At 43.0% G+C, this 16,350-nt stretch overlaps 1 protein-coding gene across 2 annotated transcripts in view; it reads right to left on the minus strand.

The window, feature by feature from the left end:
- Positions 1 to 16,350, minus strand: part of IGF2BP3 (insulin like growth factor 2 mRNA binding protein 3) — a 169,622-nt gene that overhangs the window by 41,453 nt on the left and 111,819 nt on the right. For both annotated transcript variants that reach the window (XM_034760624.1, XM_034760623.1), the window contains 3 exons: positions 15,056 to 15,178; positions 6,080 to 6,215; positions 2,426 to 2,557 (listed from right to left, as the gene is read on the minus strand). In XM_034760624.1, the coding sequence (XP_034616515.1) occupies positions 2,426 to 2,557; positions 6,080 to 6,215; positions 15,056 to 15,178 (391 nt within the window). The remainder of the gene's footprint in view (positions 1 to 2,425; positions 2,558 to 6,079; positions 6,216 to 15,055; positions 15,179 to 16,350) is intronic.

Consider the following 16,350-nt stretch of genomic DNA (forward strand, 5'->3'; position numbering starts at 1 on the left):
AAAAAGTATTTTTGGATTAGTTTCATCTTCAATACTAATTAAATTTTTCATGGGCGCATTGCTTTTAATAGTAAGATTGTGCGGTATAAACATAGCATAGATTGCCTCCCATGCTCTCTTTTGGAACATTTTCCTGATAAGTCTACTAACATTATAAACTATGTTCAGTATAGAATCTCCCTACACTCAAATCGTTCATTCCCATGAACAATGTTATGAGTGTGGTATTTATTCTCTTTCTTTCAGTGACATTTCCTTGGCTTACTTCTCTGGGAAAAATATTAAAGAAACCCCTACTACCATATGTATAGTTATTTAGCCCATCTGAGTGCAGTTATTTACTCAAGTTCATAATTTCTTATCTCATGGTGGATTTGGCTTCATGTACAGCATGCATGGTAAATACAGAGATGAGATTTGCTAAGAAAGCCTTCTGCAAAGCAGTAACCAAGCCTTGACTTTGACATGGGAGTGAATATATAGTGCAACCAGTTTCCTGAACACACTGTCTGTGGGCCTCCATAGCCAATATGCAGCACTGCATCTTTGCCCATCGAGTGTTGCTCAATATTAATCAATCAATTTAAAAGTTAACTCAAAGGAATTCTCAGTAAAGAAGATGGTGAAAAGTTCTGTCAGGTCTCTGGGCTTTGTAAAGTCTTACCAGTTGCTTGATCTAATACACCTCTATCTCGATATAACGCGATCCGATATAACACAAATTCGGATATAACGCGGTAAAGCAGTGCTTGGGGGTGGGGGAGGAAGGGTTGTGCACACCGGCAGATCAAAGCAAGTTCAATATAATGCGATTTCACCTATAATGCGGTAAGATTTTTTGGCTCCCGAGGACAGCTTTATATCGAGGTAGAGGTGTAGTTCATTTTGAAAACCTAATAATCTTTTACTGAGTTGGTAACCATGGAGGCTAGTGATAGAGGAGTGAAGAAAAATTACCTCCTCCCCGCCTCCAAAAACTGCAGAGAGTTTGCAGATAAGAACCTTCCCTTGTTAGAATGATTCCTGGAGGGTCCATGTGATGCAAAATATTGCTATGGAGCAAGCAAATGGTTCCCCGAAGAACATTAAGAAGCAAAGAATTTGAACAAGAGAACACCATGACTCCTCACACTCTCTTTTCAGAAAGCATCATACTATGCACACATACGTTCCAACAGATTCATCTGTATTTATAAACCATCACCTGTATATGGAACCTCCGAGTTACGAACACCTCAGGAATGGAGGCTGTTCATAACTTTGATATGTTCACAACTCTGAGCAAAACGTTAAGGTTGTTCTTTCAAAAGTTTACAACTGAACATTGACTTAATACAGGTCTGTCGCATCTTACGCGCATTTAACATGCGCGATTTCAGCTTTACACGGTCGGCAAAAACAAAAACAAGAGAAAAATAACAATTTTAATGCTGTACCTGTAGTGCAGGCGATTCCGCCCGCCATTCAACTCAATGTAATTTTGACTATACGCAGTTTTCGCTTTACGCGCTAACCACGGAACGGAACCCCTGCGTAAGATGAGACTCACCTGTACAGCTTTGAAAATTTACTATGCAGAAGAAAAATGCTGTTTTCCCTTTTTCTTTAGTAGTTTACATTTAACACAGTACTGTGCTGTATCTGCTTTATTTGTTTTTGTTTGTTTGTTTCTGCTGCTGCCTTATTGTGTACTTCTGGTTCCAAATGAGGTGTGTGGTTGACTGGTCAGTTCGTAACTCTGGTGTTCCTAACTCTACTGTACTTAGTGTTGTTTTATACCAGTAGGTTTTGTACATACACAAAAATGCTGTATTGAAAGATAAATTTGTTTTTGCTACACAGAATTCTAATCTATTATCAAATGCCATATTTTCCTTCATATTAGGAAACCAGATAGGAGGGATAGGCTTATATAGATTGCTTTATTTCTTGTAACCGCTGACCAAGTGTTTTTCTAACTGATTTAAGAGAGAAGTATAAACTTGCACTTATTTTTCTGCAGGGATATAAAAGAAAATCTCTATCATGTGTTTAGAAAACAGGGTTTCATACTTTTCCAAATCTCACTTGTTTGATTTCACTGATAAATTCATCACTGATAATTTTACACAACAGTCACTGAGTGTTTGTACTCTTCTGCACCCACCTTAGATAATTTTCATGTGGAAACAGGATAAACAAGCCAAGATGAAAGCATTCAGCAAACAAACCCAGCACATTACATCAAGTAAAAACACAAAAGAACTGTGCTACTAGTAAATTGTTGCCAGAACACTGACATACCTGGGTCTTTGCCAAGTTTTTCTTTTTTTCAAGCTTTGACCAGCATCACCTTATAGTTACAGTTACCCTTCAACAGTAGTCAAACTTTGACAGCACTCTTTTTTGCCAATATAATATAGCCAAAAGTAAGAAGACTTCTTACCCCAAATGGTGGATATGAAGTAGCAGCGGCAGCAGAGGCAACACCCACTGTGGGAGGTGGTATTCCTGAAGAAGAAGGTGGGAACAGACCCAAGGCATTCAGATTTAATCCAGGAATTAAATGTGCTTGAAGCTGCAACGGTAGAAGAATTATTTAGCTTTACAATGTAAGTTATTAAACTTAATCAAAATCCTAGTTGGGACAATGTAATAGCCTCTTTTGTAAAGATGCCAATGTTTTATTTTAAATCTACATTCTTGAGGATTCAGATTTCAGATCTATAACCCAGACAACTCACTTAGGCCAATAAGGTTAAAAGCTTGGCTCTAATGTGACAGTCAGGTGTCTCTCACTACAACTTTATTTTTCAATGAAGTGGCCCACAAGATTGGAGAAAAGAAATCCAAGTGACAGGCAGACCTTTAGACCGCATGCTTAGAATGAGGTTTAGTACAAAAACAATAACCCGCTTGACTTTGTGATAGAAAGTCAACAGTCCTTTAGAAACAGAGCAGCTCTACCCATAACTACTAATTCTCCCTGCCTCCCACACTGCTAAAACTGGAGGTGGACTGCAGAGTGTGGAGTGTGAAATTCCCCCACAGTGCTCACAGGGTGAGCATTAACTATAAAGATGCTGCATGTCACTTATTAGATCAGTGGTTCTCAAGCTATTTACCTCTGTGGGCCACATATTCAACGCCCTGAGTTATGTGGGCCACATCCACACAATATATATACTACCTGTATGGCCCTGAGGATGTCACATGGGCCGCAGCTGTTTGCTGATCGGGCCGCAAGCAGCCCATGGGTTGAGAACCACGGGACTAGACTGTTCCTGGGCAATTTGATCGTGCCTAATTACTAGGCGGTGTTGTAACATTCTAACACACTCCAGAATCTTCAGTTAAGCTCCAGTTCTTCCCCTCCTCCCCCACCAAGTTATTTCCCTGCAATACAATTTGACATTGGCAACTTAAAGACATTTCCCACCTGACATCCAGAACAGAATGTTTTGGTTAAGTGTTGATATATATAGCTGAATTTTTCATAGAATCATAAAAACGTAGGGCTAGAAGGGATCTCAAGAGGTCATCTAGTCCAGCCCCATGCACTGACGCAGGAACATTTACACTGAGACCAACCCTGATAGGAGTTCGTCCAATCGGTTCTTAAAAATCTCCAATAATGGGGATTCAACAACCTCCCTTGGAAGCCTATTCTAGTATTATCTATCTTTAGAGTTAAAATGTTTTTTCCTAATATCTAACCTAAATCTCCCTTGCTGTAGATTAAGCAGATAACTTCTTGTCCTACTTTCAGCAGATATGGAGAATAATTGACCACCATTTTCTTTATAACAGCCTTAACATATTTGAAGACTTATCAGTCCCCATCCCCATCCCCCTCCAGTCTTTTCTCAAGAATAAACATGCCCAGGTCTTTTTTTAACCTTTCCTCATTCCCTTTTATCATTTTTGTTGCTCTCCCCATTTTGTCCACATCTTTACTAAAAGGTGGTGCCTAGAACTGGACACAGTACTCAAAGTGAGGATTCAACAGTGCTGAGTAGAGCAGAACAATTACCTCCTGTGCATCACAAATGCATCACACTGCTGATTTTTATTCAATTTGTGATCCATTACAACCTCATAATCAGTGGTTTTCAACTTTTTTTCATTTGCGGACCCCTAAAAAATTTCAAATGGAGATCTAGACTGCTTTGGAAATCTTAGACAGTCTGTGGACCCATAGGGTTCTGCGGACCACAGGGTTAAAACCACTCTTCTATGGTAATAACCTTTTGTGGATCCCTCAGACAGTCTCTGGACTCCCAAGAGTCCATGGACCACAGGTTGAAAATCACTGCCCTAGGTCCTTTTCAGCAGCACTATCACCTAGACAATTATTCCCCATTTTATAGTTGTGCATTTGATTTTTTCCTTCAGAAGTGTAGTGTTTTGCATGTGCCTTTATTGAATTTTTTCTGGTTGATTTCAGACCAATTCTCCAATTTATCAAGGTCATTTTGAATTCCAATCCTATTCTCCAAAGTACTTACAACTCCTTCCATCTTGGTGTCATCCACAAATATTATAAACACATACTCCACTCCATCATCCAAGACATTAATGAAAATTTTGAGTAGTACCACACCTAGGACAGACCCATGCAGGGCCCCACTAGATTCATCCCAGTTTGACAGGCTGTACTCAGAGTAATTATAAACAGTTTGCTTTCACCTTATAGTAATTTGTGCACTCACCTTATAGTAATTTCATCTAGACCACATTTCCCTACTTTACTTATGAGAATGTTATGTGGGGCTGTATAAAAAGCCTTACAAAAGTCAAGATATATCATGTCTACTTCTTCCCTCTATCCACTAGGTCAGTAACCCTGTCAAAGAAGGAAACTGAGTTGGCTTGGCACGATTTGTTCTTGACAAATCCATATTGGATACTACTTATCCTATTATCCTCTCGGTTCTTAAACTCATTGTTTAATCAATTTGTTTCAGTATCTTTCCAGGTATCTAAGTTAGGCTAACTGGTTTAAAAATTCCAGGTCTTCTTTGTTGCCTTTTTTAAAGATAGGTATTATATTTGACCTTCTCCTGTGCTCTGGGACCCTCACCTGCCCTCCATGAATTCTCAAAGATAAATCGCTAGTGATTCTGAGATTGCTTGAGTTAATTCTTTAAGCACACTAGGATGAATTTCATCAGGTCCTGCTGACTTGAATAGATCTAACTTATTGAAATATTTTTCAACCTTTTCTATCCCTATTCTGGCTTGTGTTCTTTCCCCCTTTTTGTTACTATTGTGTAAAAGCATCTGATTACAATTAAGCTTTTTAGTGAAGATTGAAGCAAAATAAGCATTAAACACCCAGCCTTCTTGGTGTCATCCATTATTAGCTCTTCTTCCCCGTTAAGTAGTGGACCTACGCTTTCTTTTGTTTTTCTATTGCTCCTAATAGAACCTCCTGTTATATCCTTTTATGTCCCTTGTTAGGTGTAACTCATTTTGTGCCTTACTCTTTCTGATTTTCTCCCTACATGCTTGTACTATTCTTTTGTTCTTAAAGTTAGCAGTTTGTCCATGTTTCCACATTTTGGAGGATGGTTTACCCAAGTCTTCTCTGGTCTACCAATCTCTACCTGTGACATTGTTGAATTACAGGGTAATATTTTTTTGCATTAGATAATCAGCAATTATCTTCATAGGTGTACAGTTCTTTACCTTCCAAATTAGAAAGGACATACTTCTACTCCCAAATTAAAGAGCGAGTCCTATACATGAGAAAATAGGAAACTAAGGAAAGTCTCATTTACAGATTAAAGTTACCAAATAAAAAAATTGCTCTTATTATGTTAAAAACAGAACAGTATCAGGAAACTAGAAAGCACTTCCTTCAAGTACTTTATACTACTGTAGCATCAAATGAACATTCATAACACAAATAAAAACTCCTTTCCAGTGTCCACAACAAAGGAAGGTACTTTTGAAGTAAAATTACTCTTCATTTCCTTCATCTAAGTCAATGTTCTCAATTTTTCCTATCCAAAAGAGATTTATATATATATATATAGACTTAAAGAATCTCTCAGAAATAAACTTTCAAAAATGACCAAGCCATAAAAAGACTCACATTCATAGCAGCAATATCATTTTCATAGGACTCCCTGATTTTCTTCATTATTTCTTCCTCGGCCTTGGCACAAGTTTCAATACTGCCTTTAACTGTAATGGTCCGTTCAGGGTTATAGAGTGTCAAGTCCTGCAGTCTGCAGACAAAACAGAAATCCAATTAATTACCATTCAAACAGTAGATGATAATCAAAACTTATCAATTAAGGCTGGGGAATTTTGAAATTGGCAGATTTGCCCTGCAACAATGGAACATACAAGATCAATTTGCAGCAGAACTCAAACATGATTCTAACAGAATCTGGAAGAATGCTTCCCTCACAAAAGACTGGACTAAAATTAGTGCAATGTGATTCAGTGTCAAATGGTTAAGATTTGCTTGGATGTGTCTCAGATTCTAGCAAGGAGAGATTACTTACCTTGTACAGTGACCTGAGATCTTTGAGATGTGTCCCTCTGGGTGCCTCACATCAGGATATACACCCACCCATCTGCTCTTGATTGGAGATCTTTGTCAGCAGTGTCTGCGGATCAACACCTGTGCCCCAGACACCTTTGGGCTCCAAAAGGAGGGGCAGATGCACCACCACTCAAATTCCTTCTCAACCACAGAAGTCCAAAGAAAGAGATTCTGAGGCAGAGAGGAAAGAGAGTAGGTAGTGGAGCACCCACAGGGGAACACATCTTGAAAAACAAGTTACTGCACAAGGTAAGTAATCTCCTTCTTCAAATAGTGTCCCTATGGGTGCTCCAGGTCGGGAAACTCTCTGTGCCTCTATCATGGAGGAAAGTGCCAAGGAAGTGGATTCAATATGGACTGTAGACAGTGTCACCAAAGGCCATGTCAGTCCTGGAATCAGGCATGAGAGCATAATGCTGGTAAAATATGTGCAGCGAAGACCAGGTGGCTGTCCTGCAGATGTTTGAGATGGTATATTTTTAAGAAGAGCTACAGAGATCAAGAGTTATTGCTGAATCTGAGGGGAATGAGGCTTCGTAGCATGACGACATAACCTGGAACCCATTTGGGCAATCTTTGGGAGGATACTGGATGTCCCCTAATTCATTCCGAAACAGAGATGGAGAAATCCAAAAGGACCTGGCCCTGTCAAGGTAAGAGGCAAGAGCTCTTAACATCCATTGTGAGTGTGGCTTGGTGTAAAATAGTGGCTAGTAAATCTTTTGATTAATGTGGAATTCAGAAGAGACTTTAGGAAGGAAGCAAGGATGTGGACATCCCCATCAGTTCAAATGGGGATTTCCTCAGAGCACTGAGGAGAGGTCCCATGGCAGACTTGGCTTCTTGATAGGAAGGAAGAGGTTGAATAGGCCTTTGATAAATCTTGCAGTGGGGTAGGGTGAATGAAGACTGAACACTTCTACAAGGAGCTGTGATGGCAACTAGCTGAACTTTGAGAGAGCTTAGCAGTAAGCCTGTGGTCTTTAAATTCAGAAGGTAATGAAGGATGTGAGACAAAGAGAATTCAAGAGAAAGCATAGCTTGATGGTTGCACCAAGCCTGGAAGCGTTTCCACTTTTACAGGTAAATTTTCCTGTATTCAGTGTTGTTGTTACCACGTTGGCCTAAGGATATTAGCGAAACACAGTGAGTGAGGAAATCTCTTTTATTGGACCAACTTCTGTTGGTGAGAAAGACAAGCTTTCGATTTTACACATAGCTCTTCTTCAGCTCAAACATTTGTCTCTTCACCAACAGAAGTTGGTCCAATACCTCACCCACCTTGTTTCTCTTGTTTCCTAGCTGTGGGCTCTGATGTTAAGCAGTACCCTTTTAACTTCTGGAGAGCAGATCTCTTCTATACCAGACAGCCACCGAATAGCCACACTGAGGCAAAGTGTTGTGAGATTGTGGTAGGTGACCAAACCCAAATCCTGGGTGAGGAGAGTTGACATTACAGGAAGGCAGAGAGGAGGCTGCAGGGACAAATGAATCAGCTCTACGAACCACACCTGTCTCAACCATGATGGCGTTATGAGCGGGGGCAGCGAGTTATATGGGCCCATGGTGCCTGGGCTCCAGGAATATTCAGAGCCAAGGGCCTGGCTCCACCAATGTTTGGAGCCAGGTCTCTCCCGCATCCCTGCCTGGAGCATCCCCCAGCCCTCATCCACGCATGCATCTCCCCCAGGCCTCAGAGCGTCCCCTGGCCCCCGCCTTCCACCCCCTGTGTGCCTCCCCCAGGCCGTCCCTGCCTGATTGAAAGCAGGTGGCTGCCCTGCTGCTCCGCGCTGCTCTCCCTCGCCTGCACTGCCAGCTGCTGCTGCCTAAGGCTAGGCTACAGCACAAGAGCGGTGCTGGCGGCAGACTGAGGCAGCCAGCTGCTGCTGCACCTGAGGAGGGGGAGGAGGCACATACATGATTGGCAGCTCCCCCCCCCAAGCACCCACCAGGAGGTGACGCCGAGGGGGCTTCCAGCTAGGAAACATCTGGAGTGGATCTTACTCACCTGAGCAGCTGCTGGGGCTTTGGTGAGTGTCTGCCCCTCTGATCTGCCCCCCCCCATCCCCCACTCCTGCTCCACGCTAGGCAAGGGGCAGCCCCATTCCCCACCCCAGTGGGGCTATGGTGAGGGACACCAGCAGGGGAGGAGACCACACATGATGGTAGCCCTCCCCCCACCATAGTGGAAGGGGCTTCCTGGACCTGAGAGGGGTCCTAGGAGCATGTGCAGTGACAGTGGTGTGAGTGTGAGGTGAGGTGCTGACTGGGGGGTGGGAGGGGCGGAGCGGAGGGGAGACGGGGGCTCCTCCCCCAGAGCTTGCTGCTGCCAGTGGGGAAAGGGTTTGGGGGAAGTCCTCCTCTCTGGCCCTAGCATCGGGGCAGCCTGTCTGCACCCCAAGCTCCTCATCCCAGAACCCGCACCCCCAGCCAGAGCCCTCACCCCCTGCACCCCAACCCTCAGTCCCAGCCCTGAGCCCCCTCCTGCACTGTGAACCCCTCATCCCCAGCCCCACCCCAAAGCTCTCACCTGAGGGAAAAAACATGCAACTTAAATTTGGCAGTCAGTTTAGGGTATGATCGTGTTTAGCACGATACTTGATTTTTTTACACCCTTTAAAGTATATAATTGGTTGTATACGGGTACAACAAAATGTAATGTATTGAAGCAGGTAAGTGCTGCTTCTGACTTTCCACTTTTAATTGGCCCTTGTGATCTTGTAGCGCCAGTGCATTGTAGCTTAATTTTATCCCAGCAACAAATTCTTGATTTGTAGGACCAATAATAATCAACAATGGATAAATTTTTAATAAAATTACCCAGAGAAAAAGAAGAAAAGGGTAATTCATCAAGTGACGGCCTGAGTTCAACACCAAGCTGTCAAACTGAAGTTATACAAAAGAAAGATGCAGCAAATCTACAAAATAAGAAAAGGAGTTTTCAGCAATCTTGGCTATCAAGGTTTACGTGGTTGGAGTACAACAGTGAATTAGACAAAGGTTTTTGCTCAGTCTCCAAAAACTGTTCTGAAAAGAAGATCTTAATATTTTCTACGAAGGCCGAACCAAGTTTTATTTCATCCAGATTTCAAGATTGGAGACATGTGTTGTGTAGTGTTACATCACACGAAAAATCCTCCTGTCACAAGGAAGTGGTAATGAAGTATGCTGCTCTGCAATCGCAGGTAAATGTTTCTGCACTAATGTCGGCCAATTACAGAAAAGAATCACAATCAGCTAGGAATGCACTGCACAAAATTTTTAACGGTGTTCAGTACCTAGCTCAGCAAGCAATAGCATTACGTGGACATGAGAGTGATTCAAATTTGATGCAGCTCCTGTTGCTACGCAGTACAGATTCAGAGGAACTGAGACAGTGGCTTAGTTGCACAAAATACAAGTGGCTGTCATGTGAGGTTAACGAAATAATCGCAACGATGGTGCTAAGATAAATTGTGCAAAAGATAAAGGCTTCAAAGTTTTATGCCATTGTAATGGATTAGACTACCAATTTGTCAAGAAAAGAACAAGTAAGTTTTTCTTTAAGGTTCTTTTCTTGTGAAGACTGGGAGATTTATGAGGAGTTTATTGGGTTTTATCAAACTGACGCAATGGATGCTGCTTCTCTTTTCAGGAACCAATCATCCAGGTAAGGAAAGACGAGCTGCTGCAATTGAGAGAACTTTGGTGAAGACCCTTGAGGTGGTGCAGAGGCCGAAGAGCAGGATGTGACACGGGTACTGGTCCCTGCCCACCATAAAACGTAGAAATCATTTGTGCAAGAGATGAATGACATGAAAATAAGCATCCTGAAGGTCAAGGGAAACAAGCCAACCTCCTGGATCCAGAGGGGAAATTATTGTTGCTAGGGTCACCTTTCTGAACCACTGAGAGCGGCTGAATGTGTTTAAGGTCCTGAGATCCAGAATTGGTCTCTATTCACTGTTTGTCTTCAGGACAAGGAAATACTGAGTATAGAACCCTTTCCCAATGATGTCCCATGGGACAGATTTGATCGTGCCCAGCTAAAAGGAATTGTACCTTTCATAAGAGATCTTCGTGAGCAAGTTCCCTGAAGAGGGATGAGAGAGAGGAGGTGGTAAGGAGTTGAACCGATGGAATAGCCCGTAGAAATCACTTCCAGGATCCATCTGTCTGAGGTAATGAACTCCCAGGAACGTAGGAAATGGAAGAGATGATCCCCCATAAGGGTAGGAAGGGAACAAATGTAATCTAGGATCCAAAATGAGAAGTAGTTTGTGATCCTTGACCAATAGGTCAAAACAGGCATTTTGAAGACATTACTGGCTGGGAGAGGGCTGTTTCTTAGGGAATCTGGGCTTCATCATGGAGTTCAGCCAGTCTTGTGGGCTGGTAGTGAAGTATGCGAGGTCACTGAATTGTCCTGCTCTATTTTCTTTTCATCACAGATTTATAGATGCTCAAAGATCATAGTGTCACCAGGAAGGCTTTGGGTGAATGGAGGGACCCATCCATGGCATCACTAACCAACTTGAGGCTTTTGAAAAGAAGGTGCTTGACCATATTTTGTATCTCCTGGGGGAGGCCGGAAGACTGCAGCTAGGAAGCTCAGCACATGACTAGCCATAGCCACAAAACATGCAGCTGTGTCAGCGGCATCTAGCAAGGCCTGGAAAGATGCCTTGGCAACTGTCTGTCCCTCTGTAATGAGGGCCTGAAATTGTTCTCTCTGCTTCTGAGGCAGGTGTTCAATAAAGATGAAAACTTTGACTAGACTGAAGTCACACTTTGCTATTGGTGCTTGATAATTGGCCACTCTGAACTGCAACTAGGCCAAGGAGTAGTTCTGTCGAGAAGGTCCAATCATTTCAGCTGCTTATCAGATAGTGTTGAATGGAACTGGAGTTGCCTGTTCTATTGGTTGGCAACCTCCACCCCAAAGAGTTGGGAGGTGGATGAGAGAAAAAAAAAAAAAAAAAAAAAAAAAAAGTACTCTGAGGCTGTAGGAGGGATGTAATACTTTTTGTCAGCTCACTTTATATGTGGCTGGGATAGTGGCTGGAGTTTGCCATACCATGCATGCTCGGGTAAACAAATCTTCATTGATGGGCAAGGCAATCCTTGCCCTGAGGAGGTGAATGAAGGATATCCATCCAAAGAGAGGAGATTCAGGAAATCCACCATTAACGGGATTTGTAAGGTGTCTGCCTCACTTTTTATGAGTTCTTGAAAAGCCTGGAAGTCGTCAGGGTAAGATGGCAGGGAGGCACAACAGATTCATCTGATAAGGAGGATTTGTGGGAAGGGGATGCTTCTTCCTCTTCCACTGCTTCCTGCTCTGCTGGAGGTATCTGGGTGGCAGGACCTAGGGCATCAGTTGATGTCTCTGATGTGAGGTCTTTTGGGATGGCACCCTGTAGAAATGGTCTCCACAGATTCCAGTAAGCCAACTGTGATGAAGCATAAGGGAATGGGGCAGAACCCCAAGTTAGTCCTTGCCAGGGTAACCAGGCGTTCTTCCTGCTATGAGCTCCTTCTGCAGTGTGGTCATTTAGGAAGGGAGGTTGGAAGTTGGAGGAACCATGACAGACGCATCTGTATCCATAAAGTGGGCCAGTGGTGTAGGTACTGGTTGTTGGGTCAGTACCACGCTCCGAGAAGAGATATGTGCTTCCATTGTTACCGAGGTTAGACAGGGAGATTGGTGAGGTGGTGTGGTGAATTTTGTAATGGTACCAGCTCGAAGTATCCCTCAGTACCGTCAAAGAGTCTGTATGGGGACAGCGTCAATACCAGAGGGTGAGTCACCATTGAAGAAATGGACGGAAGGTGAGTAGTCTCCATGAGATGAGTTGGTACTGGGGAGGAGTATCTCTCAGTATATCTAAATGATAGTGATTTGGGTTCTTTGAGGATTCAGAGGTTCCCGTGAAATAGAAGCCTGGATGATATTGGGGACGCTGGATATGGTTACTCAGGAGTAAAAATATCCGGTGTTACTGGAGACTGCACTGAAATAAGCATGGTATGCTTTTTACCTTAGGCTATGGAAGACAGTACAGATAAAGACTACCTTGGTTCTGGCTTTTGGAGGCACTGAGTCAGGTACTGGGATGTTGGTCCCACTCTAGATGCCTTCTCAGTATACAAAAGAACCTCCTAAGTTGGTACCATGGTTGCAGTATCAGAGGGACTGGGAGCCTCTGCAATGCCCACACTGGGACACGAGATACCCGAGACCCAGATCAAGGATGCAACTTTGCCCTTCTTTTTTCTCAGGCTGGAGAATGTGGTCTTTTCTTCTTGGGAGGGATGGGGAGTCCTCAGGGACTGCTGAACCAGAGGTGGTCGGTGCAACAGATGTACAGGGGTAACTCGGTTCCTGTGGGTCTCAGGGAGCCCCCCATAAGTAGGTGTTCAAGTCTGTCCTCCCTCCATTTTTTAGATCTGTTTTTAAATCCGAAGCATTACATTTACAGGAATGTGGGTTTCTCCCAAGCAGCGAAGGCAGCTTGAATATCTGTTGCTGAGGAGAAAGGACCTGCGACAGGTCTAGCAGGGTATGAAGTCCAGAGTTTTGGGTATAAACCTGCACCTCAAGGCCATGGATGTGGCCCGGGAAGAAAACCTAGAGGCCCAAAGGGCAAACAAGGAGCAGGGAAGGGGAGAAACTCCCTCAAAGGACAAACTTTTGCTAATAACAGAAAAAATTAATAACTAAAAACTAAAAGAAAAGGTATAAAGAAAGCAAAGCGTAGCAAGCCAAGAGGCTCAACACTGCAACACTCAGTCTCAAGCCACAGGCAGCTGAAAAGGCACTGGAGTGGTGACAGGTCAGCCCCTCCCTATAAACCCTTTTTTCAGGCACAGGGGTGTCTGGGGTGCAGGCACATACACTGCTGACAAAAATTTCAGATGAAGCGCGCACAGGTGCACACACATCCGGACATGGAGCGCTCATAGGGACACTACTAGAAGAAGAATTATCCCTTCCTGGCCACACACTAGGACTGCTGTCAGGGGAATCCAAACCCATGTGCTTTGGATCCCAAGGGTGTTTCAAGCCTCTGGAGTCTGAATGAAGTCCAGTCACTGCCTCAATCTAAAGGTGCCTAGGCTCACTCTCCGGGCACAGACCTTTTATCTAGCACCCCCACCTGAGTGTTGGAACCCGCTGTCCAGCCCCTGGGTATCGCACTGACCCTTCAGACTCTCTGGTACTTAAAGACACCCCTCACCTAGAACTCCACCCAAAAGGTGCGAACCTTCTGGTTTACAGTTTAACTCTCTAAGGGACAAGCAGCAGCAGTTGTGAAGTAGTCAGACATAGTCCAGTCTAACATCTTTATGCTCTTTACTTAACAGATAAAGCACAGGAGAGTACAGTATTATATAAAACAATAAGACATCATAAATGCAATGTCCCTCACTAGCTCACCAGTCCCTGGGGAGTCCCATCTCTGTTCTGTCAGACAGGGTCCTCTGCCTCCTTGACCCCACAGCAACTTCCCTCATCTCAATCTGGGGCAAAATGGTTTTCGCTCCCATTCTGTCCCAAGAGTCTCCAGAAGGACTCTATAACAGTCACAAGCATCTTTTTGTTCTGCCTTCTGGTAATTTTCCCTTCTCTCAAACATTTTGCCCATGCTAAAAAAAAAAAAACCTATCAGGTTCTTTCTTTAATCTTCAAGACTGTTTTCCAATTCTCCTTCTTTATAGAAATTCTTATTTACTTTCCTCTTTCCCTTTATTTTTCTCCCTTTTGTATTACACTTCTTGTTTCCCCTTCCTCCATCCAGTTTCCTAACTCACTTTCCTCTTGTCCCTCCTCCTTTGGTGTGTTCACTCCTTTATTGCTCTCACTTCCCCAAACTTATTCAGGAGGAGAAGTCCACACTCCTCTCGTCCACATGTAGCTCCATGACAGAGCAGTATTCAGACGTTTCAGCTCATTGCAGCAGTCACTTCCACCCATGGGTGAGGACAGCTAATAGCAGAAAGCAGAGCTGTTTGCCTAGACATTTGTCTAAATGAACAATAGATTGATTACCCTACTGCAGTTTAGCTGTTAGAGGCTGAAGCAGAAAGGGACCTGACCCAGACAGAAAATTACTACCTAAAATACTACTGTTCTCTTCCTATTTATTCAGTTGCTTTTCTCCTTTCCCTTGTTCCAAAGCCCAGCCGATATAGGAGATTAAACCATGTTATTTCAACTCATTCTATACATGCTTCAAAACTAGTCCAGTTATAAAACATGCTTGCTTGTCCAGCATATAACAGTTTCAAGACAACATTTTATAAACATGGATTAAACTAGCTAGAATACTATTTTTAGACCAGCCCTTGCCTAAACTATTTTTAGACAAGTCGAGAAGTGTTTAAATTCAGCTAAAATAACAGTTTAAGTCCCAGCATGGAGGGGGGTCTGAATGGTTGGTATCCCAGCCTTTACATAATGGACAAAATGTTTACAAAACCCAAGGAACTATTTCTGAGCACAGCACTTCAAGGTTTAGGCCATTGAAAACTTACGGAGATATTGTGATTTTAGTATCTGTGTCCTGTTCAATTTTCTTTAGGTTTCTTCCTTCTTTGCCAATAAGACGGCCAACAAAATTGTTATGTGCTAATATCTTCAAGGGAATTTCTTCTGTACTGTAATAGAAGTTACAGAATTCAGACAAATGGCCAACTATTAAAAAGCAGTTGAAAGAGGCAAGGTTTTAAATGTAATATCACTTGAATGAAAAATCTTAACTGTTTGCTGCAATAACTTATACAGGTAAATATTTACTAACAGAGATTAAAAATGAGGGCAGGTCTACACTACAGCCCTATGTAATTACTGCAGTGGCTGATGTCCATACTACCCTCTTTCTGTCAGTGGTGTGCATCTTCACCAGGAGCATTTCCACCGACTGAAGAGGGGAAGTGTGAGGGGCTGAGAGCCCGGGCCAACAGCTGATGTAAGTAACAGAGTGTCTACACAGACACTGCGCTGCCCTAACTATACTGACATAAGCCCTACGCCTCTTGTGCAGGTGGAGTTATTATGTCGGTGCAGTAGAGCACTTACATCGGCGGGAGCACAGCTGCAGTGGTACACTGACATAGTTAGGTTGACGTAAGCTGCCTTATGTTGACTTAACTGTGTAGCGTAGACCAGGTCTAAGCTTTTAAAACTAAGTACTTTTCACTGTTCTCTCCATTTAAAGACCGGGGCTGTTGTCTCAGTAGTGTCCACTATTTAAAAATACTTTGCAGCCAAATTAACCAAGTTTTTTTTTTAAATAAAGATGACACACCTAGTAGCCACAAACATCATAATATCTACTTCTGAAATGGAGCTCAACCAAGGCAGTGGGTTAGTATCTTACTATATTAATTTTTCCCTTCTGGAGACCAAAACACAAATTTTGACTTATGTCACTGGCCAATTCTGCTCTCAGCTATATTGGTACCCCCATTCCCATATACCAGTTTAGCTGGAGGCAAAATTGGACCAAATAGCGCACGTTATAAAACACCATATAAAATTAATTGTAGTTCAGCTACTCAATAGACGTCACAGACTGAAATAACAAGCATATTGTTGGTACGGACTGATGTGCCGCCACAGAGCCTTTTGTGAAAGCTCATACAAAATCTGCCCACATTAAAAACTATTAATTGCTTGTGAAAGTTTGAATTTCACTGCAGGTTGCCCGACAAACCCCCCTCCGCCCCACCCCCGCCCAAACAGCCAATGTCTGGAAGTGTGGTTTTTTTAACTGAGCAAAGAGGGTGGCACTGAAAATAAAATTAAGTTCTTTAAGCCAAAAGTTAAA

Source organism: Trachemys scripta, chromosome 2 (genome assembly GCF_013100865.1).
Source record: "Trachemys scripta elegans isolate TJP31775 chromosome 2, CAS_Tse_1.0, whole genome shotgun sequence".
Classification (NCBI taxonomy): domain Eukaryota; kingdom Metazoa; phylum Chordata; order Testudines; family Emydidae; genus Trachemys; species Trachemys scripta.